Source organism: Pseudorca crassidens, chromosome 8 (genome assembly GCF_039906515.1).
Source record: "Pseudorca crassidens isolate mPseCra1 chromosome 8, mPseCra1.hap1, whole genome shotgun sequence".
Lineage (NCBI taxonomy): Eukaryota > Metazoa > Chordata > Mammalia > Artiodactyla > Delphinidae > Pseudorca > Pseudorca crassidens.
The window spans coordinates 92185897-92208974 of NC_090303.1; the positions used below are offsets into that span (position 1 = coordinate 92185897).

The following is a 23078-nucleotide window of genomic DNA, read 5'->3' on the forward strand; positions in this document are numbered from 1 at the left end:
TTAATAATTTTTAATTATTTTGTGTTTTCCAATTATCCAAGAAATGCCAGGATTTAAAAACAAAACTATTTTTATAGTACTGTAATATATTTTAACACTTAATTAGATACATAATTGCTATTTTAAGGATTGCTAGACTTAGAGATGCCTCCCCTGAGCTGTCAGCTTTTAACTGCAATGAGGCAGAGATCATAGAACACCAGGAGACAGGGCTTGTTAAACTGTTCACATACCTTTTACTCCTTGTCAGATACAGTACTTAAACAGCTTCTACATATTGCTTGTTATACTGTTTGTCCTCCAAGGGAGTAAATCATCAACTGTCCAAAGGCTCATGTCCTAAAATTCAGTGATTGGAGAGCAAGCCATTGACCTCTGTGGGGAGGAGGGAGTTTGCCTAGTACCCCCCTTTGCATCCCATTTGAGGCACATGCTGACATTTTACAACACCTGTGAAATCCCATGTTCCCTTTCTTTTGTTGTTTTGCACATGAAAGTAACATTTCACTGCTTAAATAGATAAAGAAATGCTTATTAGAAAGAGCCTGAATAAGAGAGGCCTTGCAGGGGCTTTGAATGTTGTTCATAGGGAAAAGTATATCAGCCTTTTTGTGGTTCATCTTCCTTAAGATCAGTTGTCACAATCTGTTACTCATCATTTTTCAACATGGCTAGGGTGGGGCATTTGGTACTTTTTTCCAAGGAATTCCTTGGCTTACCTGCTTTCCTTAATGGAGATTTTAAACATAATTTAACCTTTTCTTGACTCCCTGGTGTTATTATTACATCTATTATACATTGTGATAATAAAAGTTCTGTTGTGCGTCTTTTAGTTTCTGTTATTCTTTTGTTATCAGCTCTCATTTCATTTTACCTTTCTCTTTCACATGAGAACTGTAGTTGACCAAATACTATTTCCTTTGTCGTATTCTAATAACAGTACTGTATTTTTGCCAAATTGATGTAATTGGTGGGTTTAAAATTTTGTATCTGAGTAATTGAAAATATATAATGAATATTTATGGAATGATAAGGGTAGATAATCTCTACCATCTAGTGGCAAACAGTAGTAATTGTAAAATAACTAATTTTATGTAAACGATCCACCATTGATGAAATTCACCCTTTGGACTTCTTTCTTACTCTTTCACTATGTATATGGTATGACCTATGGGCCAGAGTTTACTCTTCTTTTTTTTTTTTTTAACATATGGATATTCATTTGTTCCAACACTTGTTCTGTTTGTTGAAAAGATTATCCTGTTGCTATTAAACTGCCTTGGTACCTTTGTTGAAAATCAGTTGACCATATATGTGTGAGATTATTTTGGACTCTCTTTCCATTGTGCTTTTGTTTCTTGCTAATACCCCACTTTCTTCATGACTAGAGCTTTTTATAGTAAGTCTTAAAATCACATAGTGTGAATTTTCCAAATTTTTTTTACCTTTTTTTTTTTTTTTAGTAGTAGTAGTTTATGCTCTTTTTACAAAATAATACATTATGGTGTGGAAGGATTTTAGTTTTTGAATTGTGGTAAAAATTAAAGACTCTTTGGATTAGGTGCTAATTCTTTGTATCTTTATAGCTACCTGATTATAGAAGGATTAAATTTACTGGACTGACTTTGCTATTAATTCATCTTTATGCATGTGCAAACATGGCATTACTTGTCCCTTTTTCATCCTGTTCTACCATCATGAGGATTTAAATTAGTTGGGTTTTTTGTTTTGTTGGGTTTTTTTTTTTTTTTTTTTTTTTTGAGGTTGTTTGCTTCCTAGACCTATCTGGTTTCCTTGATCCTCTAGCCAATATAGATATCAAATAATTATCTTGAAGAATTTCCAACGTTGGTGGGGGGGTGATAAATTAAGAGTTTAGGATTAACATATACACACTACTATATATAAAATAGGTAACCAACAAGGACCTACTGTATAGCACAGGGAAATTATACGCAATATTTTGTAATAACGTATAAGGGAAAATAATCTGAAAAAGAATATATATATGTATGTATAACTGAATCACTTTGCTGTCCACCTGAAACTAATACAATGTTGTAAATCAACTATAATTAAAAAAAAAAAAAATTTCCAACAGAGAATAAAATCCCTGCCCTTTTCATCTTAAGTTTTGGCAGATAAGCAGGCATAAGCAGGCAGAAGAAATAAAGCTTTTTTTTTTTTTTAACATCTTTATTGGGGTATAATTGTTTTACAATGGTGTGTTAGTTTCTGCTTTATAACAAAGTGAATCAGTTATACATATACATATGTTCCCATATCTCTTCCCTCTTGCATCTCCCTCCCTCCCACCCTCCCTATCCCACCCCTCCAGGCGGGCACAAAGCACTGAGCCGATATCCCTGTGCCATGCGGCTGCTTCCCACTAGCTATCTACCTTAGAAATAAAGCTTTTTGTTTATCTCAGAATGTTTGATGGTGGATGCCTCATTATTCTATTTCTGCTTTTATAAGATATTCTGGTATAATGCTATGTATTTTTTTTCCTATCCATCTTGATCTCTATGAAAATAGCATTCCCATTTTCTCTAATCAAAGGAAGAAATGTATATGCTGGTTGATAAAAACATATAGTTATTTGGCTGCTTATTTCAAGACAAATGTGCTATTAAAAGTAGCAAACTACTATTATTGTCTTTCTGCTTTTATTCAGATATAATGAATAGGTAACAGTTCAGATGACTAAGATAATAGGGACACATTTAAGCTTTTCTACTTCTTAGTTGCAGTGAATACAGTAGAACTCATTCAGTCCTGGTTTTCCTTATCTTGTTTATAAATCATTTTTTTTGTCCAACCTTTTAGGCTGAGAATTTTTCCAGGTGTCATAATCTTTCCAAATAATGTTTTCTTAAGATGTGTTCATTCTCTTACAGTTTTATACATTTTGATTTTAAGATTGAATTGACTATGTCTTTTGGAAGAATTAATATTTCTGCTATCTCATTTTCAAGAAAGTCTATTTAAACTGAAGGACCCTTAGAAAAAGCTGAGCTTTTAAGAGCTGAAAACTTTTTGGTCTAACTTAGGGATTAGAAAATCAATATTACATACTGTAAAACAAATATTCTGCCTTAGATTTTAGACTTCCCCCTTTTGTTTAATTTTCAGGATAATTGAAGTAAATCAAAATCAGAAGCAGGTGGAACAGGATATTAAAGTTGCCATATTTACATTGATGGTAGAAATAAATAAAAAAGGAAAAGCTCTACTGCATCAGCTTGAGGTAAGTTACTGTTAATGGGACAGTATGTTGTAGTGATTTACCGTAGTATTTTCTCGTGTATTTGTGAATTTGAAATCACAGCCTTTTTTGTATAATTGTTTACATTTGATTCAGTAATATTTTTCTCCATTCTCAGGCTCTACCTTGTATCTGACAGTTTACGGCTTTATGATACAGTAGGAATGTCTTAATCCTTATTGTTTACTTCAGAGCACAAAGTATAATGCCTTGCTTGAAGGAGGAGCTTAGTAAATATTAAAGAGATGTAAAGAGATGAATCTTTTTAGAGGTCCATTGAATTGACAGCTTTGGGTCACCAGAGGAGTGCAATTGAGCAAAGTTCTTCAGAAAGTTACATTAAGTTAGTTATATTTAGTTCTCAAATATATACATTTAACCTTACGAGAAATTAGGTAAAAGGATGTGCCTCCTGCCCTCAGCAGTCCTAACTGTGAAAGCAGTACTCAGGGAGAGATGCTCAAGGCACTTAAGATAGTTGTTTGTCACTGCAGGTAAGAAAAATATTACTAACTTCATCAGCTTTCTTATATTCATGAAGGTCAAGATCCAGAGTCAGTGTTTGACTCAAATAACAGGAGGTTACAACTTCTACATGGTATCTTAACATAATATTAATTGCATGATATTTTGGTATCCATTTAATGTATTGGTGCAAAAAGAATTTAACAGTAGAGAAGCAAATTAAGAAGAGAATAAAAGAATCCTGATGTTCGGAGATTTTAAAAAAAGCGTCATAGAAAAAATTTAGTTCAACATCTTTATTTTATAGTTGACAAAATTATAAGGTCTTTGTCAGAAGGTTCTCTTCCTCCTGGGAAAGCATGGTCATTCCCATGGTTTATCAATCATACAGGAAACAAAGACCAAAATAATTCTCTCTCCTCTTGGAAACAAATACTTAGTGAAAAAGTATTCGGCTAGGAGGAATACATTTACAGTAACTGTGTTTTCAAGGTTCTGGGGGGCGGGCGGTGGTGTGTTTTTTTTGTTTGGTTGGGTTTTTTTTTTAGATAGAAGCATTTAAACTATTTTAAAAGATTTCAAAGCTCTGCTTAAAATCAAATGTCACATAGATTTGCTTCTCAGAGATGAATAGTGCACACATTGCTGTGGCTGTTTCCAAACTTCACTGTAAATCAGAATCACTTGAGGAGTTCTTTAAAAATCAAGATAAGGAACAAAAGATGACCACATCCCCAAATCTCTAGGGATGAACCTCGTCATCAGTATTATTTTAAATCAACTTTATTGACTTACAATTTTTTTTTTTTTTTGCGGTACGCGGGCCTCTCACTGCTGTGGCCTCTCCCGTTGCGCAGCACAGGCTCCGGATGTGCAGGCTCAGCGGCCATGGCTCACGGGCCCAGCCGCTCTGTGGCATGTGGGATCCTCCCAGGTCGGGGCACGAACCCGCGTCCCCTGCATCAGCAGGCGGACTCTCAACCACTGCGCCACCAGGGAAACCCTTAACTTATAATTTTTGCAGCACCTTTTAAAAATGCTTTTCAGTCTTCATACCCAGTCTCCTGGTTCACAGAATCCTTCTTTAAGGCGAATAAATGTAGTCAGTATTTACTAAGACTCCAGACCCAAATAGTTTGTTACTATAGAAGACCAAGAAACTTGGGCTTCTGATTCTCAATTTGCAACATCCCTAAAAGTCAACAGAATTTCTGTTCTTTCTAGAATGTGTCCAAAGTAACGCTTAGTTTTTACAGAGGTCAGAAATAGCCTAATAAGTAAATTATCTCTGGACTTAAAATTAGATACGACAAAGCCACTGATAGTCACTGCAATGACTTAATTCAGTTTAGCATATGTGTATTTTCCAAATTTGAAACCAACTAGGGCCAGGATCTAGGTTCATTTTCTCTATTGAGAATATAATTCCATATTGGAGTGTAGCAATTTTACTTTTAAACTTTTTTTTAGAGCTAGTAGAAAGTCCTGTTCTCTCCTCCTTTCCTTGCCAGGTAAAGGAGATTTGAGGTTAGAGACCTTTAAAATAGCACAGGTTCAGTGGGTTTTTCTTCCACTTTTGACTAACCTATGTTCTTGCTTGTATACTTCCCTTAGAGAAATTCTATAGTCTGCTTTTCTGTAGTTTTTTTTGAGAGTGCATTGGTACCATTAGTCACTATATCAATTGGTTCCCATGGTAATTTTCAATAGACAAAAATTATATGCTTCCTTTTTTTTTTTTTTTTTTGCGGTACGCGGGCCTCTTACTGTTGTGGCCTCTCCTGTTGCGGAGCAGAGGCTCCGGACGCGCAGGCTCAGCGGCCATGGCTCACGGGCCCAGCCGCTCCGCGGCGTGTGGGATCTTCCCGGACCGGGGCACGAACCCGTGTCCCCTGCATCGGCAGGCGGACTCTCAACCACTGCGCCACCAGGGAAGCCTGCTTCCTTTTTTTTTCTTTTTTTTTTTTTTACTACACACAAAGCATAAATGTTGTCTACCACGTGGCATGACTTGGCACAAACTAGTTGCAATCAGGATAAGAATGCCTAAAAGGTGAAATCATGTGCTTGAGTAAATCATGTGATCTGGTAACTTTACTTGATTGCTGGATGGTACATCTATTTTATTTGTGAGTATTGAATTTAATGGGCATTTACTGTATTATAGCTAATCCACGGTTTTGTACCTCTTTGGATACTGGAAGATGCATGAACAGAAACCTGCATCCCAAAATATGTACAACCAGACCAAGGGCCTTGGAGAGAAGGGGCAGGCAGCAGAGGCAGGGTGGCGTCGGTGGTGACTACGGCACTGGGGGCACGGTTTTTACTTCAGTGAGAATGAGCCTTTGTACCAAGGGATAGGTTGCTATCACCTGGGTTCTTAGAGGTGGTGGTTATTCTAATTGGGTAATCTGATGATGACCATTAAAATATATGTTACATGCAGAACTAATTTTGAAACTTTTTTTTTTCAGAGTCTTGCAAAAGATCATCGAATGAAACTTATGCAACAGCAGCAGGAAGTGGCTGGACTTTCTAAACAGTTGGAACATGTCATGCATTTTTCTAAATGGGCAGTTTCCAGTGGCAGCAGTACAGCATTACTTTATAGCAAGCGACTGGTAAGATAAACTAAGTATGGCATTTAACATACTATCAAAATACAGAGAGAAACAATGGAGTTATTAGAATGCTTAAAATTTAGAAATGTTCATTAGTCTGTATTTAAATGCTTTTTACCTTTTTCTAATTTTTATCAATCAAAATATTTTGGTTTTAAAAAATCTTATATTGCCATGATTGAGGCGTATCTTCAATTTTAATCTACCATCATCCCTCCTGTTTTGTTCTTTTCCAAGTTTTCTCTGTCTTAGTGGCAGCTGAACTTAATACTAACAATAAAGATAAGAGTAAATATTTCCTGATCACCTGTAGTGTGCCAGGCACTAATCCTAAGCATTTCCATGTAATATTTTATTTAAACATTTACATCATTTTTATGAGATAGGTATACCTATCCATCCATTGTATGGGTGATGAAACCAAAGCACAGAGTTAAGTAACATGCCTAAGGCCACTCAGCTTGGACACCTGAACCCAAAGGCTGTGTTCCTTTTGTCTGTACTGCGTTGTTTACTCTGTCAGTGATATATGGTGCTGGGTATTTTAACCCCATTGCTAGAGAAAAGTGGCTCTCATTTGTTCAGCTGTTTTCAGAATAGTCTAGAACCTTGCTACTGAAAATATGGTCACTGCATACTAATCAGGTGGTTCAGTAGATGTGGGGTGAGGCCAAATTCTGTGGTTCTGACGAGCTCCCAGGTGATGCTGCTGTGCTGCTCCGTAGACCACCTTTAGTAGCAAAGGATCTAGAAGACATTCAGCCGTGGAAGTCACACCACATAAGCATTCTTAAAATCTCCTGCTTTACTCTTATTTTATTAAAGATTCCACAGAGATTTACACTTTGAAATCAAATTATGACATCCAAATCTGTTTTCTGTACACCCACTCAGTTTTGTGGAAGGAATTTTCTACGACCATTTTGAAATAAGGAAATGCACTTCAGGGTAAACTTCTGTAAGCTAGATTCAAATATTGAGTAACTTATTAGAAAACTGATTTATATAAGTATTCCTAATCATGAATTGTATTCAACTCTTAAGATTATTTTCTTTCATAATTATCAATGATGTGGTCAATCTTGAGTCTTTTTTTTCTTTTTCTTCCTTTTTACTGCTTCATTGGTCTAATGAAAAACAGCTTCTATACAGTACATACCTTCTCTGTTACTTATGTTTTCCTGTAAGTCAAACAAAACGGATAAAAGGAGAAAATGAGAGAATTGTCTTTTTTTCAACTAGACCCATTATGAATATTTTTATTTGTATGTGTGTAAGAAAGCATGTTATTCACACAATCAGATATTCAATCTCCTTATCAGTTTAAGAATTTGTTTCTCTGATTTTATTCTATGATTTTGTTTGTGATTATAAGACAAAGAAAACAGTACAAACTCGAAGATGGGATTACTTAATCTGCACAATGATCTCTTGAAATAGGAGAGAGGAAGATTGGTCTCTATATTATACGCAGGAGAAAATAAACACAGTGACGCATAAGCAACCAGTATTACCAGCTTCCTGATTTACTAAATTGTGTTTTTTAATTTTTAAAAGTCTGTGGAACCCAATCACATCACTAGCAGCAGATATAGCTAGTAAAATAATTTACCTATAGTGAATGCAGAGCTAAGGCTTGTGATTACTTTTAAACATTTAGAAGGATTTTTAACCTCAGAAAATTTGAAAGTCACTATATTATGCAACTCTGTCCTTTAGAGCTTCTATGCTTCATAAATATAGCCATGTTTACTAAGGTTATTTTTTTAATGATGGCTTTTATATGCTTAAAAATTAAAAAGAAACGTCTTGCTGGCCTGAAATTTCAAGCTTAGCTTGTAATTCTTAGTTCATTTTTTTTTGCTATAGGAATTATAATCAGTAAAAGACCAAACCCATTGGAATAGCAGGATCCTTTCAGAAGTCCAGTTTTAAATATATTTTAAAACATTTTCACAGTATTTCCTTAGGATTCTTCTGTCATCTGTTAAACATTGAGTTTATCCTTATATTATTTAGAAGGAAGGCAAGAAATACCGACAGAAGAGACCAGGAGAGTAAAACACAGTATTCTTTTTACTAGCAATAGATATTTCTATAATACTAGTGATTAGGAAGCTGTTAAGGTATAGGTAGTAAAAGGGAAATCCACAATCTTTTTTACTCCCTTTCCCCCGTCCTCCCATATAATTAATCTTCAAAGACTTATGTTTCCTGAATATCTCATCGACAATACCTTGCTTTTAGTCCTCAGGGTTCAGAATGTCATGGTCTTTTGCCTGGGTACTGTTAGCCTTTCTTAGAATGCTTTTTCTTTCTCCTGAGTAAATCCTCATCTTTGTAGAGACTACCAGGTTCAGCTTAGATGTGTCTTCCTTTCCTTTTGGCAGCCTTCCATGACCAAGACTGGGTTGGATTACCCTTCTCTGTGTTTACAAAGCCCTTATGCATATATCCATCAATACTACTACTGATTTTTATCTACTATTATTACATTTGCATCTTTTTCTGTGAATTTCATTAGACTTTTTACTTCTTAAAGGGTAAAAATTTTGTGTTACCCAGTGCTTGATATATAGGAACTCAATGAAAGATTGATGGTAAATAAATAAGGTAGCAGATAACATCTCTTGTCAGAAGCTATAAATAAGTGTAGACAAAACCTTATGTTATATTTTACAGGATTGGAAACTCGAATACTAAATTTCTTTTTTAAGTTTATTTTAACTTCAATAGAAAGGAGACAGTATACAGTATTGCCATCTGAAAAGCTGTTTTGACATCTTCCATAGTTTTAAAAATAATTTTGTCCTTTGCTTTTTGAACAGTAGCTAAGTTTTCAGTGTGAAACCTGAGTTTAAGTTCAGATACATCTGAAGGGATCAACAAGTATATTTAATTAATCCTTATTTATCTTTTACAGTAGCCAGGGTTTATGACTCCTCATAGGAAAGTTTTTGCCATAATTCTTTTGCTTAGCATATTATGAGCATGTTTTATAATGAGAATTATTAGAAGATGCAAAAAAAATTAAGAAAGGTAGAAAAACTTAGGCAAAAGAACATTGTGTTGAGTGCTGTTTGCTAAACACTGTGCCATGTATTCTACATAGTCCCAAAATAAATACGTTTTTTTACACAGAATTTATTGTAGCTATTTAAGATAATTTAGCAATCGAATGAAGCAAACTTATTTATTCAAAAATTATTTATTGAATACCTGTTATGTATCAGGTGGCATTCTGAGTACTAAGGGAACAGAAAACAAAGCAAAATCTCTGCCCTCAAGAAGTTGCATTTTTAGGGACTTCCCTGGTAGTGCAGTGGTTAAGACTCTGCACTCCCAATGTAGGGGGCCTGGGTTCGATCCCTGGTCAGGGAACTAGATCCCACCTGCCTGCCGCAACTAAGAGTTCACATGCCACAACTAAGGAGCCTGCCTGCCACAACCAAGGAGCCCATGTGCCGCAACTAAGGAACCCGTGAGCCGCAACTAAGACCCAGCACAACCAAATAAATAAATAAATATTTTTTTAAGTTGCATTTTAATGAAGAGAGATACACAATACCAAAATAAGTAAAATGTATAGACCATTGCATGGTATTGAGTGCTCTAGAGAAAAGTAAATTAAGGGAAGAGTCGAGGAGCATTGGGGTAGGATTGTGATTTTAGTTATGGAATTCTATCTAAAGAGGGTGATATTTGAGCAGATTCCTGAAGCAAGTGAGGAAGCAAGCCATGCAGATACTCGGGGAGAGTATTCATGCAGAGCACAAGTACAGACAGCAAGTGCAAAGACTGAGGTGGGAGTTATTTGTGATATGGACAGCAAGTAGGCCTAAGAGGGTGGAACACAGTGAATGAGCAGACACTAGGATGAGTAAGGTCAGAAGTACTGGAAAGCCAAATAGTATATGAGCCTTGTAGTTGATTATGAGGACTTTGGTTTTTAATCTAAGTGAGATGAGAAACCATTGGAGGGACTTGAGGAGAGGAATGACAGAATATGATTTACAGTTTAACACAATTACTCTGGCCGCTGAAAAAAAACTGTAGGTGGTTGAAGGCAAGGGAGAAATAAGGGAGACTATTTATAACCTTACTGCAATGAGGTGGCTTTTCCAGGGTAGTAACAGTAGAGTTGATAATGGGAGAATTGGTAGGATTGTCCATATCTTTTAATGATAGAGCCAACAGGATTTGCTGACAAGTGGAACATAAGGCATGAGGAAAAGAAAGGAACCAAGGACTAAGCAGTAGGAAAAATAGTGTTGCCAATAATTGAGGTGGGGAAGATCATAGGACAAGTAGACTTGAAGAGAAGGATCAAGAGTTCCCTTCTAGGCATATTAAATTTGAGGTACCTGTTAGAGAATCAGGTAGAGATATTGAGCAAGCCATTGGAAGTGCAAGTTCATAGAGGGGTCCAGGCTTGAGATATAAATTTCAGAGTCAGATAAACGGTGAGACTGGATGAGATCACTTAAAGTATGTGGGTGCAGGAGAAAAGAGAGCAGTTGCAAGACTGGGCCCTGGGACATTCCTGGTGTGGGAGATGTGAAAGAACCAACAATGGAAACTGAGATGGTACATTGGGACACAAACCTATTCTCAGCGGCCTTAAAATATAGCAGCTGGTGAAATAAGGGGAAAACCATGAGATCATAGTTTGTTCAAAGCCAAGAGAAGAAAATGCTTCCCTGAGGGCCAAGTGACCACCTATGTGAAAAGCTACTAAGCCTGAATGGTTTCAGGGAAGAGTGGGAGGAGAGGAACGGGGGACATGATAGATGAGTCTTTTGAAGAGTTTTGCCAGAAAAGAGAGCAGGAAAAGTGGGAGTTTTGCCAGAAAAGAGAGCAGTTGATGGCGGGAGAAAAGGAGCCAAGAGTTCTGTTTTTAGCTGGGAAAAGTTAAACATGTTTATGTGTTAATGGGACTGATGCAGTAAAATGGAAAGCTTGATGGATACAGGAGAGGGGAGAGAATTGCTGGGCAGTGTCTTTGTGTCGGCAAGAGGGTGTTGGGCACTATTGCACAAGTGCAAGGATTGGCTTTAGCTAGAAGCATGGCCAGTTAATCCATTGTGATAGGAGGGAACGTTAATACTGGTAGGTGGTGGAAGTTTGTGGAAGTTCCCTGATTGTTCCTGTTTTTTCAGTGAACAGTAATCAGGACCATCAGCTGAGATGGAGAATGGGGGAGGAGATGCTGGAGATTTGAAAAGAGAAAGGAGGTTTGAAATAGTCATTTAGGAGAGTAGGGACATGAAGGACCAGAGGCCCGTCAACCTTAGGGCCCTACCTAAAGTAAGCAGGCTGTGTTTGAAGTTTGGTCAGTCCCTTTATCAGTCCAATTATAGTGAGTCAAAAGTTAGATTAAACCAGTGTTGTTTGTTGGTTGTTGTTTGGGGAAAAGGTTGAGGAGAGGGAAGGGAGTATGTGTAGTTTGACATGTGAGAGAAAGAGGGGTTGAGGGTATATACCAGGAAATGATTATGAGGATTAACCCTGGGATTTGAGCCGGATAAGGAGAAACTGAGGGCTAGGGTAAGGGTATTGGTAACATGAGGTCGAAGGACAGGGAAAATTTTAAGAGCAAAGGTTTATAGGACCTTTAGGGTTTGTAGGATTATTGGTATCTGGGCACTAGAAGGGAGTAAGCTGGAAAGAAAGATCATCTAGTTGGATATAAAATCATCAAGAATTAAGACAGGAGTAATGTTGGCGTTGGTGGTGGTGAGCCAGGAGCTAAACTCTTCAAGACTGAGGGAGAGTGACTGAGTATTCACTGAGGACTGCAGTGTGGAGGAGATGGGGGGTGTGGTGTGATGACCCGAGATTCACAGCATGGGAGCAAGGAGAGCCATCCCACTCGTAGGCCTAGTTATGAGCTGTACTTATGTTTCCGGAGCAGAGAGTATTTTGTATTTTCTGTAATTCATTAGCCGCCTAATCTCAATTCTGCATCCTTCTTTGAAAGAGTAAGTAAAATAAATAAAAGAGCAGAATTTGTGAAAATTTCTTATTTTACAAATACTTGGTTGGTGCTTCTGTGAAGTTTAAATAATTCAAAAAACTAACTTTAAGATAGTTAAAGTTAGTTTTTTGTATTCAACAGTATAGCTGAGTTGTACCTCAAAACTAATAACATGTTTTGGAAGGAAAACTGCGTTGTATGTCCACTTTTTTATAACTTTTATATATATATATATATATATATATGATTGCTTATTTTGTGTTAGCATACATATGATACAGAGACCACTTTTTGTGTATTTATTGGGAACTTAATAAATTACTTGCCTAATAAAGTTTTTTTTGTGTTTTTTTGTGTTTGTTTTTTTTTTTGCGGTACACGGGCCTCTCACTGTTGTGGCCTCTCCCGTTGCGGAGCGCAGGCTCAGCGGCCACGGCTCACGGGCCCAGCCGCTCCGCGGCATATGAGATCTTCCCGGACCGCGGCACGAGCCTGTGTCTCCTGCAATCGGCCGGCGGACTCTCAACAACTGCGCTACCAGGCAAGCCCGCTAATAAAGATTTTGATGTTTAGTTGTCTCTCTGCTTTCTTCTAGATTACATACCGGTTACGGCACCTCCTTCGAGCAAGGTGTGATGCTTCCCCAGTGACCAACAATACCATCCAATTTCACTGTGATCCTAGTTTCTGGGCTCAAAATATTATCAATCTAGGTAGGCTGTTATGTACATTTTCTCAAAGTGCCATTTGTTTCTGGAACTCTTAATGATTATGAGATTATTGAAAATGTATTCCCTTCCACCCCCAAAGTGTGTTTATCATCTTGTTTTAAGTACATGGAATTTTCACTAGTATTTCATTAGCGTGTGTATATGCGTGACACATGCATGAATATAAACACACATGTAAATATGTGGATGATATGAAACATCCTTTATATTGACTCAGGGTGTCTAGATTTCTGGATTTAGGAGGTTTTTTTTTTCTTTCCCATAGAATCTTGCTTGTACTGTTAATTACATACTTATCAGAATGGTTGATAAAACTCTTGACTGCCATTAATATAGGATTTTTTATATTTAGAATGTTTTCTGTTAAAACAGGACTTCTCATACAATTATTGGCTTACTTACTCTTGAGAGCCAGTCATCAGGCTGCTTTATCTAGCTAGGGAAGACTTCTCTTTTCTTCTTTTGCCTTTTATGTAATTATTATATAATTTTTAACCTCCTAACTGAAGTGTACTATACGTACAGATAAGTGCCCAAATTTTAAGTACTAGAGCGCACTGAGTTATCACAAAGGGAGACTATCATTATGGTATCATTTGGTAACATCAAATATCCTTGCAGGCAGTACCTGCTACATTATGTGCTAGTAGAAAAAGTCTTCAGTTTTTGCCTCCTTTCTTAATTTCTCACAGGGAGACTATAGAAACAAAAATTTAAGAATTCCATATACATTCTTCATCAACCACCAGTATTCCCTTTGATGACAGTTTTTGGGCTCATTGACTTTGTTTCAAAATCTTGAAAGATGGTTGCTCTCTCATTCCCTAAGCTAGATTCTGGGTAAGAAAGGAAGAAACGGCTGGAGAGAGAGCCAGTGCTCTCAGAACACCAGGAAAGGAAGAAATAGGCTTACACAAACCTCATTCATACACGGGAAGAACAGAAGGAATGGTAATAAGGTGACCCTTTGAAGGAAAGGTCATAAGTTGACTCCTGCAGCTCAGTCTAGAAGCACATATTTATTGATTGATTGATACGTAGCAAGCAACTGGAATCATACACACTCTCACCTATGTAACTAAAAAGAAACATCTTAATACAAAGCGTGTATATAAGTTAACTATCTCCTACCCTCCACCATACATGCGGCTATATAGAGAACCTGTCACAGTTATATATCCACACAAATAGTCATATGTAGAATTGTATGTACTTGTAAGCATATCATTTAAAATATAGACCACATGATGTAAACATAAATAAAATTAAGAATATGTGTAACTGTATACACATAAATGGATATAGTTTTAGATAAGTCTACAGCGAAAACAAAAACATCTATTTGTGAGGAGTTTGTAAAACAATATCCTTTACTGTAGGACTTCTCAGAGCTGTCCTATACAGCTCTGTAAATTGCCATTTACAATGAGATTTACATTTTAAATCTTCTAAGGAGACAAGTGTCCCAAACTTGGTTATTTACGGCTTCTGAGAAATATGTTATAGAAGACTACAAGGGAAAAATGTTGAGTTGGATGAATATTCAGTTAGTGTCTTTGTGACTTTGGGTAAGTTGTTCAATCTCTCTGAACCTTAAATCCCTTATCTGTACAGAGGACTTTAACAATATACATAGACCTACTGTCGCAGTATCTAATACAGAGTAAGTATTTAATGAATGATAACTGTATTTTTTAGGATGCATATGTTTATTAAATCAGAAACATTTAACTGAGTCTCTGCTGTTGAAGAAATCAAGCTTTGCCTTATGCTTGGACCACACCTGTTAGAGGTACCTTTAAACTCTAACAGTATAGTTATAAGGCAGAGTATTCTCTATCAGAGAACTAACAGTGTACTCTGAAGGTGTAAAGAACTTGAGAGATAACTAAATCAGAAATACTGTGGTATTGTTTTTAGATCCAATGTCAGGTTTGCTTGTTGTGTTTTGATATGCAACAGCAGTCCTCAAAGTAGGGTCTGAGGCTCCTTCAGGTGATGACAGGCCTCCTGTTTCCAAGTACATATCCATGTATGGCTGGATTTTCTTCATATATTTAAACAATATATTAGATATTGCAGAAACAGGTATGAGAGTTCAGCTATTAAGCCAGACATTTAAAGAGATGTTTGAAAATGTAAAATAGTGCCACTCTTCACTACATTTTTTTGAAAATAAGTATTTTTTCATAAAAATGTGTTATTATGGGTTGTCACTTTTAAATGAATTAGTGAGGAAAAATGTTTTTAATTCTCATTTTTAGTTTCGAATATGGTAAATTTTGATTGATAGAACCTACATAAACAGAAGCTCTTTGGGGTTTCTATTTTTAAGAGTATAAAGGGTTCCTGAGAGAAAAAGAAGCTCCTTGGCAATTCTGAAGATCAGTAAAAATAGCCCTACAAAATACGGTATTTCACTACCAGAAAATCTTTAGAACTTAACCTTTTCTCTTTAATTAGGTTCTTTAGTAATCGAAGATAAAGAGAGTCAACCACAAATGCCTAAGCAGAATCCTGTCATGGAACAGAATTCACAGCCACCAGGTGGTTTATCTTCAAACCAGTTATCCAAGTTTCCAACACAGATCAGCCTAGCTCAATTACGACTCCAGCATATGCAGCAACAGGTAATGGCTCAGAGGCAACAGGTGCAACGGAGGCCAGCACCTGTGGGTTTACCAAACCCTAGAATGCAGGGGCCCATCCAGCAACCTTCCATCTCTCATCAGGTAAATTTGGAAGCAGGCCTGTCCTAACTTAGATAATTATAGTACAGTTGTATTCAGCAGCTCCTAAAATAACCAAGGCATCTTTCATCCATGACTTAAATATATGAATTTATAAAAATTTATCACATTAAGGATCCCTGATTTAACTCTAGATTTTAGCCCTTCTCAAAAAGAAATTAATGGTTTATTTAATTGGGACATCTATTCTCATCTGCTCTCTTTCATCTTCAGATTATAAGAGGATAAATGATTCCATTCCTAAATAACCAATGCATATGATTGATGGGAAAAGTTGTGTACCTGTAATTCATAATTTTTATATTAGTGCTTCAGGATGACTAATACTTTAGATTATCTCTTCTCTGTAAGGATGCAGTGTTTAGAAAATCACATTGCATCTTAGAAACTAGGACAAAATGAAATAGAAAAGGGCAAGGATTTGATTCGTTAGAAGTCTACCTTTTTCAAACTTTATTTCTGAGCAAATGTTCCATGAACCATTCTTATTTTAATCCATACAAATTGTTATTTTCAGTTACTTTTATTTATTAATTTATACTCCCTATTTCTCAGAAGAATTTGAACTGATTTACAGTAAATGACAAATGAAATGGCAGAGGGATTAATAAGTGTTAAGAATACTCAAAGCATGCAGAGCTAGGCTAAGGGTTCTCATCATGCTTGAGAGCAAAACTTAGCTCAACTTTTTGTCAGCCAAACAAAAAAGAAACAGGAATAATATCTATATTATTTGATTAAAAGGAACATGCCATTAGGAGAAATTTTTTACTAGTATTTTTCTAGCACTAAGAGGAATATATAATGTGGTTCTTTATGAAAAAGCAATTAAATGGCATAATAGCATTTTTTGGTAGCAGTTTTACAAAACATGATTTTCATAGGACTTATTTCAACCCTGAATAAAAGTTGTGGGCATATGTAGATACTGATTTTGTTAAATTGCTTCTGTGAAGGCCTGAGGTGTGATGTATTTTAAGTTTGTGGCTGTCTAGTAATTTGATTAAGAAGGCATGTCAAATCCAGGAGAATATTAGCATGACCAGTTGATTATTCCTCTTGAACTTTGTTGTAACCCAGGTTTTAAAAGGAAGTAAATAACAAGCAATTTAAGTGGTCTTTGTTTGGTGAGTGTTCAATGGGAAAAGACATGTACGCTTTCGATATCAGGAGTGCAACTGGCAGAGTTGAGATTTTGTTAAGAAAATTGAGGAATAATTTTGTCACTACCTCTGCAGGCTGCAGGGTGACATATTGCAGGTAGACTGCAGAGCACCCAAATTGTTCTGAAGATAAATGTGAAGAGGAAAAGAGAGAGAAAATAATTACTTGTTAAGTGACTAGTGCTAAGCATTTGCATGATTATTTATCTTAAGTGTCCGAGAGATGTTAAAGTGATTTTTTATTTAATACTTAACCTGAAATAAGATAAATCCGTCATTTGTATTAATTCCCTTTTCACTAAGGAGTGAAGAACTGAGGCATTTTAATAGATACTCCGTGACTTGGTCACATTCTCAAACAGTTTTTTATATAAGCAGTGACAAACCAGAAGTGACCTTGATCAAGCCTTTAGCCTGCTTATCTCAGAAATTTTCTTTTGATCTTATTATTTCTCTCTAGGATTTACTGCTATATGATATATATAATGTACAATCTTTATTATGCAGCCTAATTTTCCCACTTACCAATACATTTGACCCTTGAACAATGCAGGGGTTAGAAGCGCTAACCCTCCACATAGTTGAAAATCCATGTATAACTTACAGTTGGCCCTCTCTCTCTGTGGTTCCTCCGTATCCACTGTTCTGCATCTGAGGATTCAGCCAACCACGGATTGTGTGGTACTGAAGTATTCACTATTGAAAAAAATCCATGTCTAGGTGAACCTGCACAGTTCAAACCCATGTTGTGTTGTTCAAAGATCAACTGTAAAGTCATTTTCTCATCTTTTGGTCATTACCTCACACACCTCTCTTTTTGTCCTCTCTCAATGACTCCCGAACTTCCTTCCAGTACTCTCCATCTCTCATTTTATCTCTTCTGTACCAAATACCCACTCCTACATTTTTCACTCATCAGTTTTCCCTCATCTGTAAACTTTCACACTGCTCTACCCACCTGCTTTCTTAGTTTTCTAACAGTTTATTTGCATATATATGTGGGAAAATATCTGTCTGTAAGCAGGGTGTGTGTGTGCCTCTTTGTGGGTGTGTTCAAATCATACTCTACATCTGTCCAATAGGACCCAGGTCAATTTAAAGGCCTCCTTCTAAAAATCACTTATACAGTAGTTTCCTATTTCTTCCTCTGAAGATTAGCCGTGTAATCTGAATGATTAAAGAGTTGTGTGATACAGAGCTAGAATACATAGTTATATGACTGAGTGGTACAAACTTGATAAACATTATGCATCTCTGTTTATTGAGCGGTGTACAGTATACTCTATCATACTCTAATGGACAGGGCTAAGTTTGTTAGATCTAAGTATGTTATTTTATACATAATGGTTGTCACTCCCGGGCTAGATTTACTGCTCTGGAGATAACTCTCATTCATATGTATACATTAATTTCCTAAACAGTGGGTGGATGTTAGAAGGACATCTGCTATGCTTCATGGTTATACTGACCTAGAATAAAATGAAAACCTGTAATAATAAAAGTATTTAGAGTGAAGGTGAGGATAGTGATGATTATATGTCAGTTTGCTTAAGCTCTCAATTATATTTCTCTATTCTCTCCCTTTTTTCCTTCTTGCAAATTAATTGATTCCATTTAATTAAAATAGCACTGGTTTTGCTATTTCTTTTATGCTCATAACTAGCTGCTAGTCTTATTCTTTCAAGTTGCTTTTCCTGTCACAGGTTTCTTAGAAATTAACTCAATCAACTGTAACAGTTTGGGAGAGGAAAGAAAAATCACCTTACATCTTACCACACTGGGATTCCTTGATGGGAGAGTTGACACCCAGTCCCACACTGGTTTTTCACACAGTACAGTACTCTGGCATCAAGTGTCATTTCTTGACTGAATCAATATATAAATCTCAGGGCAGGGGGAGGCAGAAGACTTCTGTAACTACTTTTGTTCTCCCTTAAGGATCATTTTGGGTGCTTTTCCACTTTTTAAAAAATTGTCTCTTTGATTAACTTAGAAGTTTTCCACTATGATTCCCCAGTTCTCCGTTTGTGTTTCTATGATATAAAACCCTTCAAGTCACAAAACTTTAATAGAAGAATCGAAGAGAATTGCTATGGCTTCAGGCTTACGCTTCTATAAGATTTTTTCATTTTCTCGTTTTCTCTAATATTTTTCTGTTCTTCACCCAGAAGAACAGAATTTCAAGAATTTCCCTTGATCTTGAAATAGTGTCTAAATCTACTTTTCATTGGGTCTGTAATTGCTGGTCACTCTTGAAAGTTATTGACGGTGAACCCAGTGCCAACTAATTTGCAAGAGAGGGGAAAGAGAAATAATTTACCCAGGAAAGGAGATGAATTCCAAAAATGGGAGAAGGAAAAGAACAAAAAGAGGGCAGAGCTACACCTTATGGCTGTCTGCCTTCACAGTGTCAAAGTTTAAGATGTTGCTATTTCAGCCTTTATAAATTTCACATTTATTTTTCCCACCTTGAATGTGGGAGTTAATAGTTCCCTTTCTGAGAAGTTCTTATTCATATGCAGTTAAGATAGCCTGAAAATAAGTATTTACTTTGCAATAAGTTGCCAACCTTAGAGAGAATTGGGTAGTCAAGGTGAGATTGGCATATACGGTTACCTTTTTCTAGAACACTGGTCTCAATTTCTAGGGCTAGCATTTATTGAGCAAACTAGGCTTGCCTTCCCAGCCCCTACCCTGCCCTATAATCAACCAGTGTTGTCCTTGAAGGGTGTCCTTTCAAAATCTGTTTTCTTTTAGAGAGACTCATCCTCTAAGCCGTAATTAGTACCTTAACCCCCAGCTAAACACCAAAACCTGTTTGGGTAATGAAATGGCAGACTAGTTTTGGATTAAAGCCTTAGTGCTGCCTTTAACGAGCTGTGTGACTTTTTTCAATTTATCCCAGCTTTTTAATGTTTAGTGTCCTAATTTGTAAAATGAGGGGAGGGTAATAATGAGATAACATGTAAAATGCCAGTCACAATGCCTGGCACATAGTTTGATCGCAATAAGATCCGATTCCTTAATTTTTAAATGTTATTAATATTCATCTGTTCATTATTTATGTTTTACTGCTTGGAGCCAGAGGACTTGAGTTCAAATCTCAGCTCCATTCCTCCTGTCTTTGTTACTCTTGGACAAGTTATTTAAATTCTCTATATCTCAGTTCCCTTTTGTGTAAAACAGAGGTAATCCCTACCTTAGTGGATCATTGTGAAGATTAAATGGGTTAACACATGTAAAGCACTTAAAGTAGTACCTGACATGTAATAACTACTCAGTAAATGTTAGTAATTATTCTACCATCACATTGTTTTAGGAAGATTGAAGAGGGCAGTTCTTTACAGAATATAATCATCAGGGACTTAGAAGAATACCAACGACAAATTTTCCCTACTTCCCAGTGTGGCCTAGATCTAATCCTAGTTTAACCTACTTGCAGCTGGAAAATCCTCTCCCAAGGGTCTTTCCTAATAAAACTTCTTTTCTTTAAATTGCTTATACACATTCTGGAAGGCTGTCCCCTTCCCCCGTACCCTTACTGTAATTTTAATAAATGATTCATCTGTGACAGAATTGCTGTCGTTCTGTAAAAGTTATAAAATGGAGTTCTTCATACTTTGTCTTTCAGGAGATGATTGTCACTGAGTTGGTTGAATTTCTTTTTTTCTAGCAACCTCCTCCACGTTTGATAAATTTTCAGAATCACAGCCCCAAACCCAATGGACCAGTTCTTCCTCCTCATCCTCAACAGCTAAGATATCCACCAAACCAGAGTACGCCACGACAAGCAATAAAGCCCAACCCCCTGCAGATGGCTTTCCTGGCTCAACAAGCCATAAAACAGGTATATATATTTACTTCTCCACAGTTGCTTGTTCTGCTTCTCTCTACTTCCAAATCACATTGAATTTATGGATAGAGCAATGGCGATAAAGAGCAAGAGTAAGCTTTTTCCTTTTTTAAATAAATGTGGATTACAAAGTTTATTACAGACTGCCCTATAGAGAGAGACAAAGCTAAGAGAGGATCGTGATGCTTTGTAATTAACAAGAGAAATCAAGCCACTATACAGAAGTGAAGGAGGGTGAGTCATAGGTATGAATTTTTCAGTGTTAATGTGTGTAGCGTTTAGGTGAGTGCATTAAATTTCCTAAGACAGAATTATTCTAACAAATACAGATTGCATACTTAAAGAGAGACCAATAAACAAATCTTCAAAGTGTTTCAGGGAGACTTCTTGGGCACAAACTTAGTATCACACAGTTTTAATATGTAGTACGTATACATCTGATAAAGTTTAATATTTAAGGTTATATATTAACTCTTAGAAGGTTTAATGTGTATCTAAGTTATAATTTATATTTGTATTATATAAATTTATAATATATATTATATATATATTCTTAGTGTTTTCAGGTAAAAATATTTTTTAGGTATTACACTTTTTTTATTTTTTTTATAAATTTTATTTATTTATTTTTGGTTGCATTGGGTCCTCGTTGCTGCACGCGGGCTTTCTCCAGCTGTGGCGAGCGGGGGCTACTCTTCGCTGAGGTGCATGGGCTTCTCATCGCAGTGGCTTCTCCTGTTGCGGAGCACGGGCTCTAGGCGCGTGGGCTTGGTAGTTGTGGCTCGCGGGCTCTAGAGTGCAGGCTCAGTAGTTGTGGCACACGGGCTTAGTTGCTCCACAGCATGTGGGATCTTCCCAGACCAGGACTCAAACCCGCGTCCCCTGCATTGGCAGGCGGATTCCCAACCACTGCGCCACCAGGGAAGCCCTATTACACTGTTTCAAAAAGTTCTCCCAGTGCTTTGTCTTCTCCAAGTACTTGTGTCAAGCCTTTCCAGCTTAGGACTAGTAGATTGATTTCAGTTTAATTTTTTCGCCAAGACCAAAATAAAGAATATGATGCTATTCCCATAATTCTGTGACATTCATTTTAATCAAATGATTTGAAAGTAGTATTCTAAAAGTACGTATACTAAGTGTGTGTATATGTTTATAATTAGTTTGGTTTCGATAAAATATTAATACTTTCTAAAATAATATTTTAATTATTTTCAATAAAATTTATACCTATCTCTGTTTCATCATTAGAGGTGAGGTGAAAAGGGACCAGACTGCAGTTTGGTCTTAAATTCGTTTATTTTCCTAATACTTTTGTGGCCTTGTACAAGTGTACTCTTTAAAATCTCCTTTGCCCCCACTATAGAGTGAGTGAGTACCTTGCAGAGTTTTGCTGAGACTTAGTGTTAGTGTATATAAAAGCACCTGGAACATTCTGGGTACTCAAATATTTCCTCACCTATTCCCTATGTATTATTTTTAATGGGTAGACATGCACTCTAAGAAGGTTTTTAAAAATGTTTCCTGGTCAGAAGTCTAAACATGAATGAATAAATGAACAAGCTAGGATAAAAGATAATGGGGAATTTGTTTTAATTGATAGAGTAGCTTAACAAATTATAATATACTTGTACAGTGGAAATGCTTTTTGGCTATTAAGAAAAGGCAGTAATCTATATATCATCTGCAAAGTATATTACACGGCAAAAAACTTTGTCGGATTTTTTTGTGAGTTATTTTCAATTTTGTGGTTTTGTTTTTGTTTTTTAAATCTCACTTGTATATATATAGAAAAAACCTGGAAAGATACACATCAACTGTAACTGCTCATTCTGGGGAGGGAAGGAGGAAGAGAGAGAGACACAGACAGGTGGATGGATACGAGGGGTGGGTATGTGGTAAAGATGACATTCATATTCACAGGGTTTTTTACTTAGTTTTTTCAGTGGAGCATGTAAATTAGATTTTTCAAAGTTAGAATATTTCCATCACTGTCACTCTATATTGTGTAGTCCATATATAAATGAAACTGAGTTTGGGAGTTTTTTCCCCTGCATAGTCTTAAGATACCTCTTAGTGGCTTTTTTCCCCCCAATATTTTATTATAAAAATTTTCAAACATAGTAAGTTGAAAGAGTTGTATAGGGGATAGGTTGCTCTATTTGCCTTCTCACTTATTATCCATATACCCATTTATCCATCCATCTGTCAATCAAACCTTCTCGTTTTTTGATAGGTTTCAAAGTAAAG

The 23078-nt window shown here is 36.3% G+C and overlaps 1 protein-coding gene across 3 annotated transcripts in view; it reads left to right on the forward strand.

The window, feature by feature from the left end:
* Positions 1–23078, forward strand: part of TRIM24 (tripartite motif containing 24) — a 91504-nt gene that overhangs the window by 52156 nt on the left and 16270 nt on the right. For 2 of the 3 annotated variants that reach the window (XM_067747136.1, XM_067747138.1), the window contains exons 6-10: positions 3136–3250; positions 6211–6357; positions 12930–13047; positions 15529–15797; positions 20652–20825. In XM_067747136.1, the coding sequence (XP_067603237.1) occupies positions 3136–3250; positions 6211–6357; positions 12930–13047; positions 15529–15797; positions 20652–20825 (823 nt within the window). The remainder of the gene's footprint in view (positions 1–3135; positions 3251–6210; positions 6358–12929; positions 13048–15528; positions 15798–20651; positions 20826–23078) is intronic. The other variant, XM_067747137.1, reaches the window with a different exon arrangement.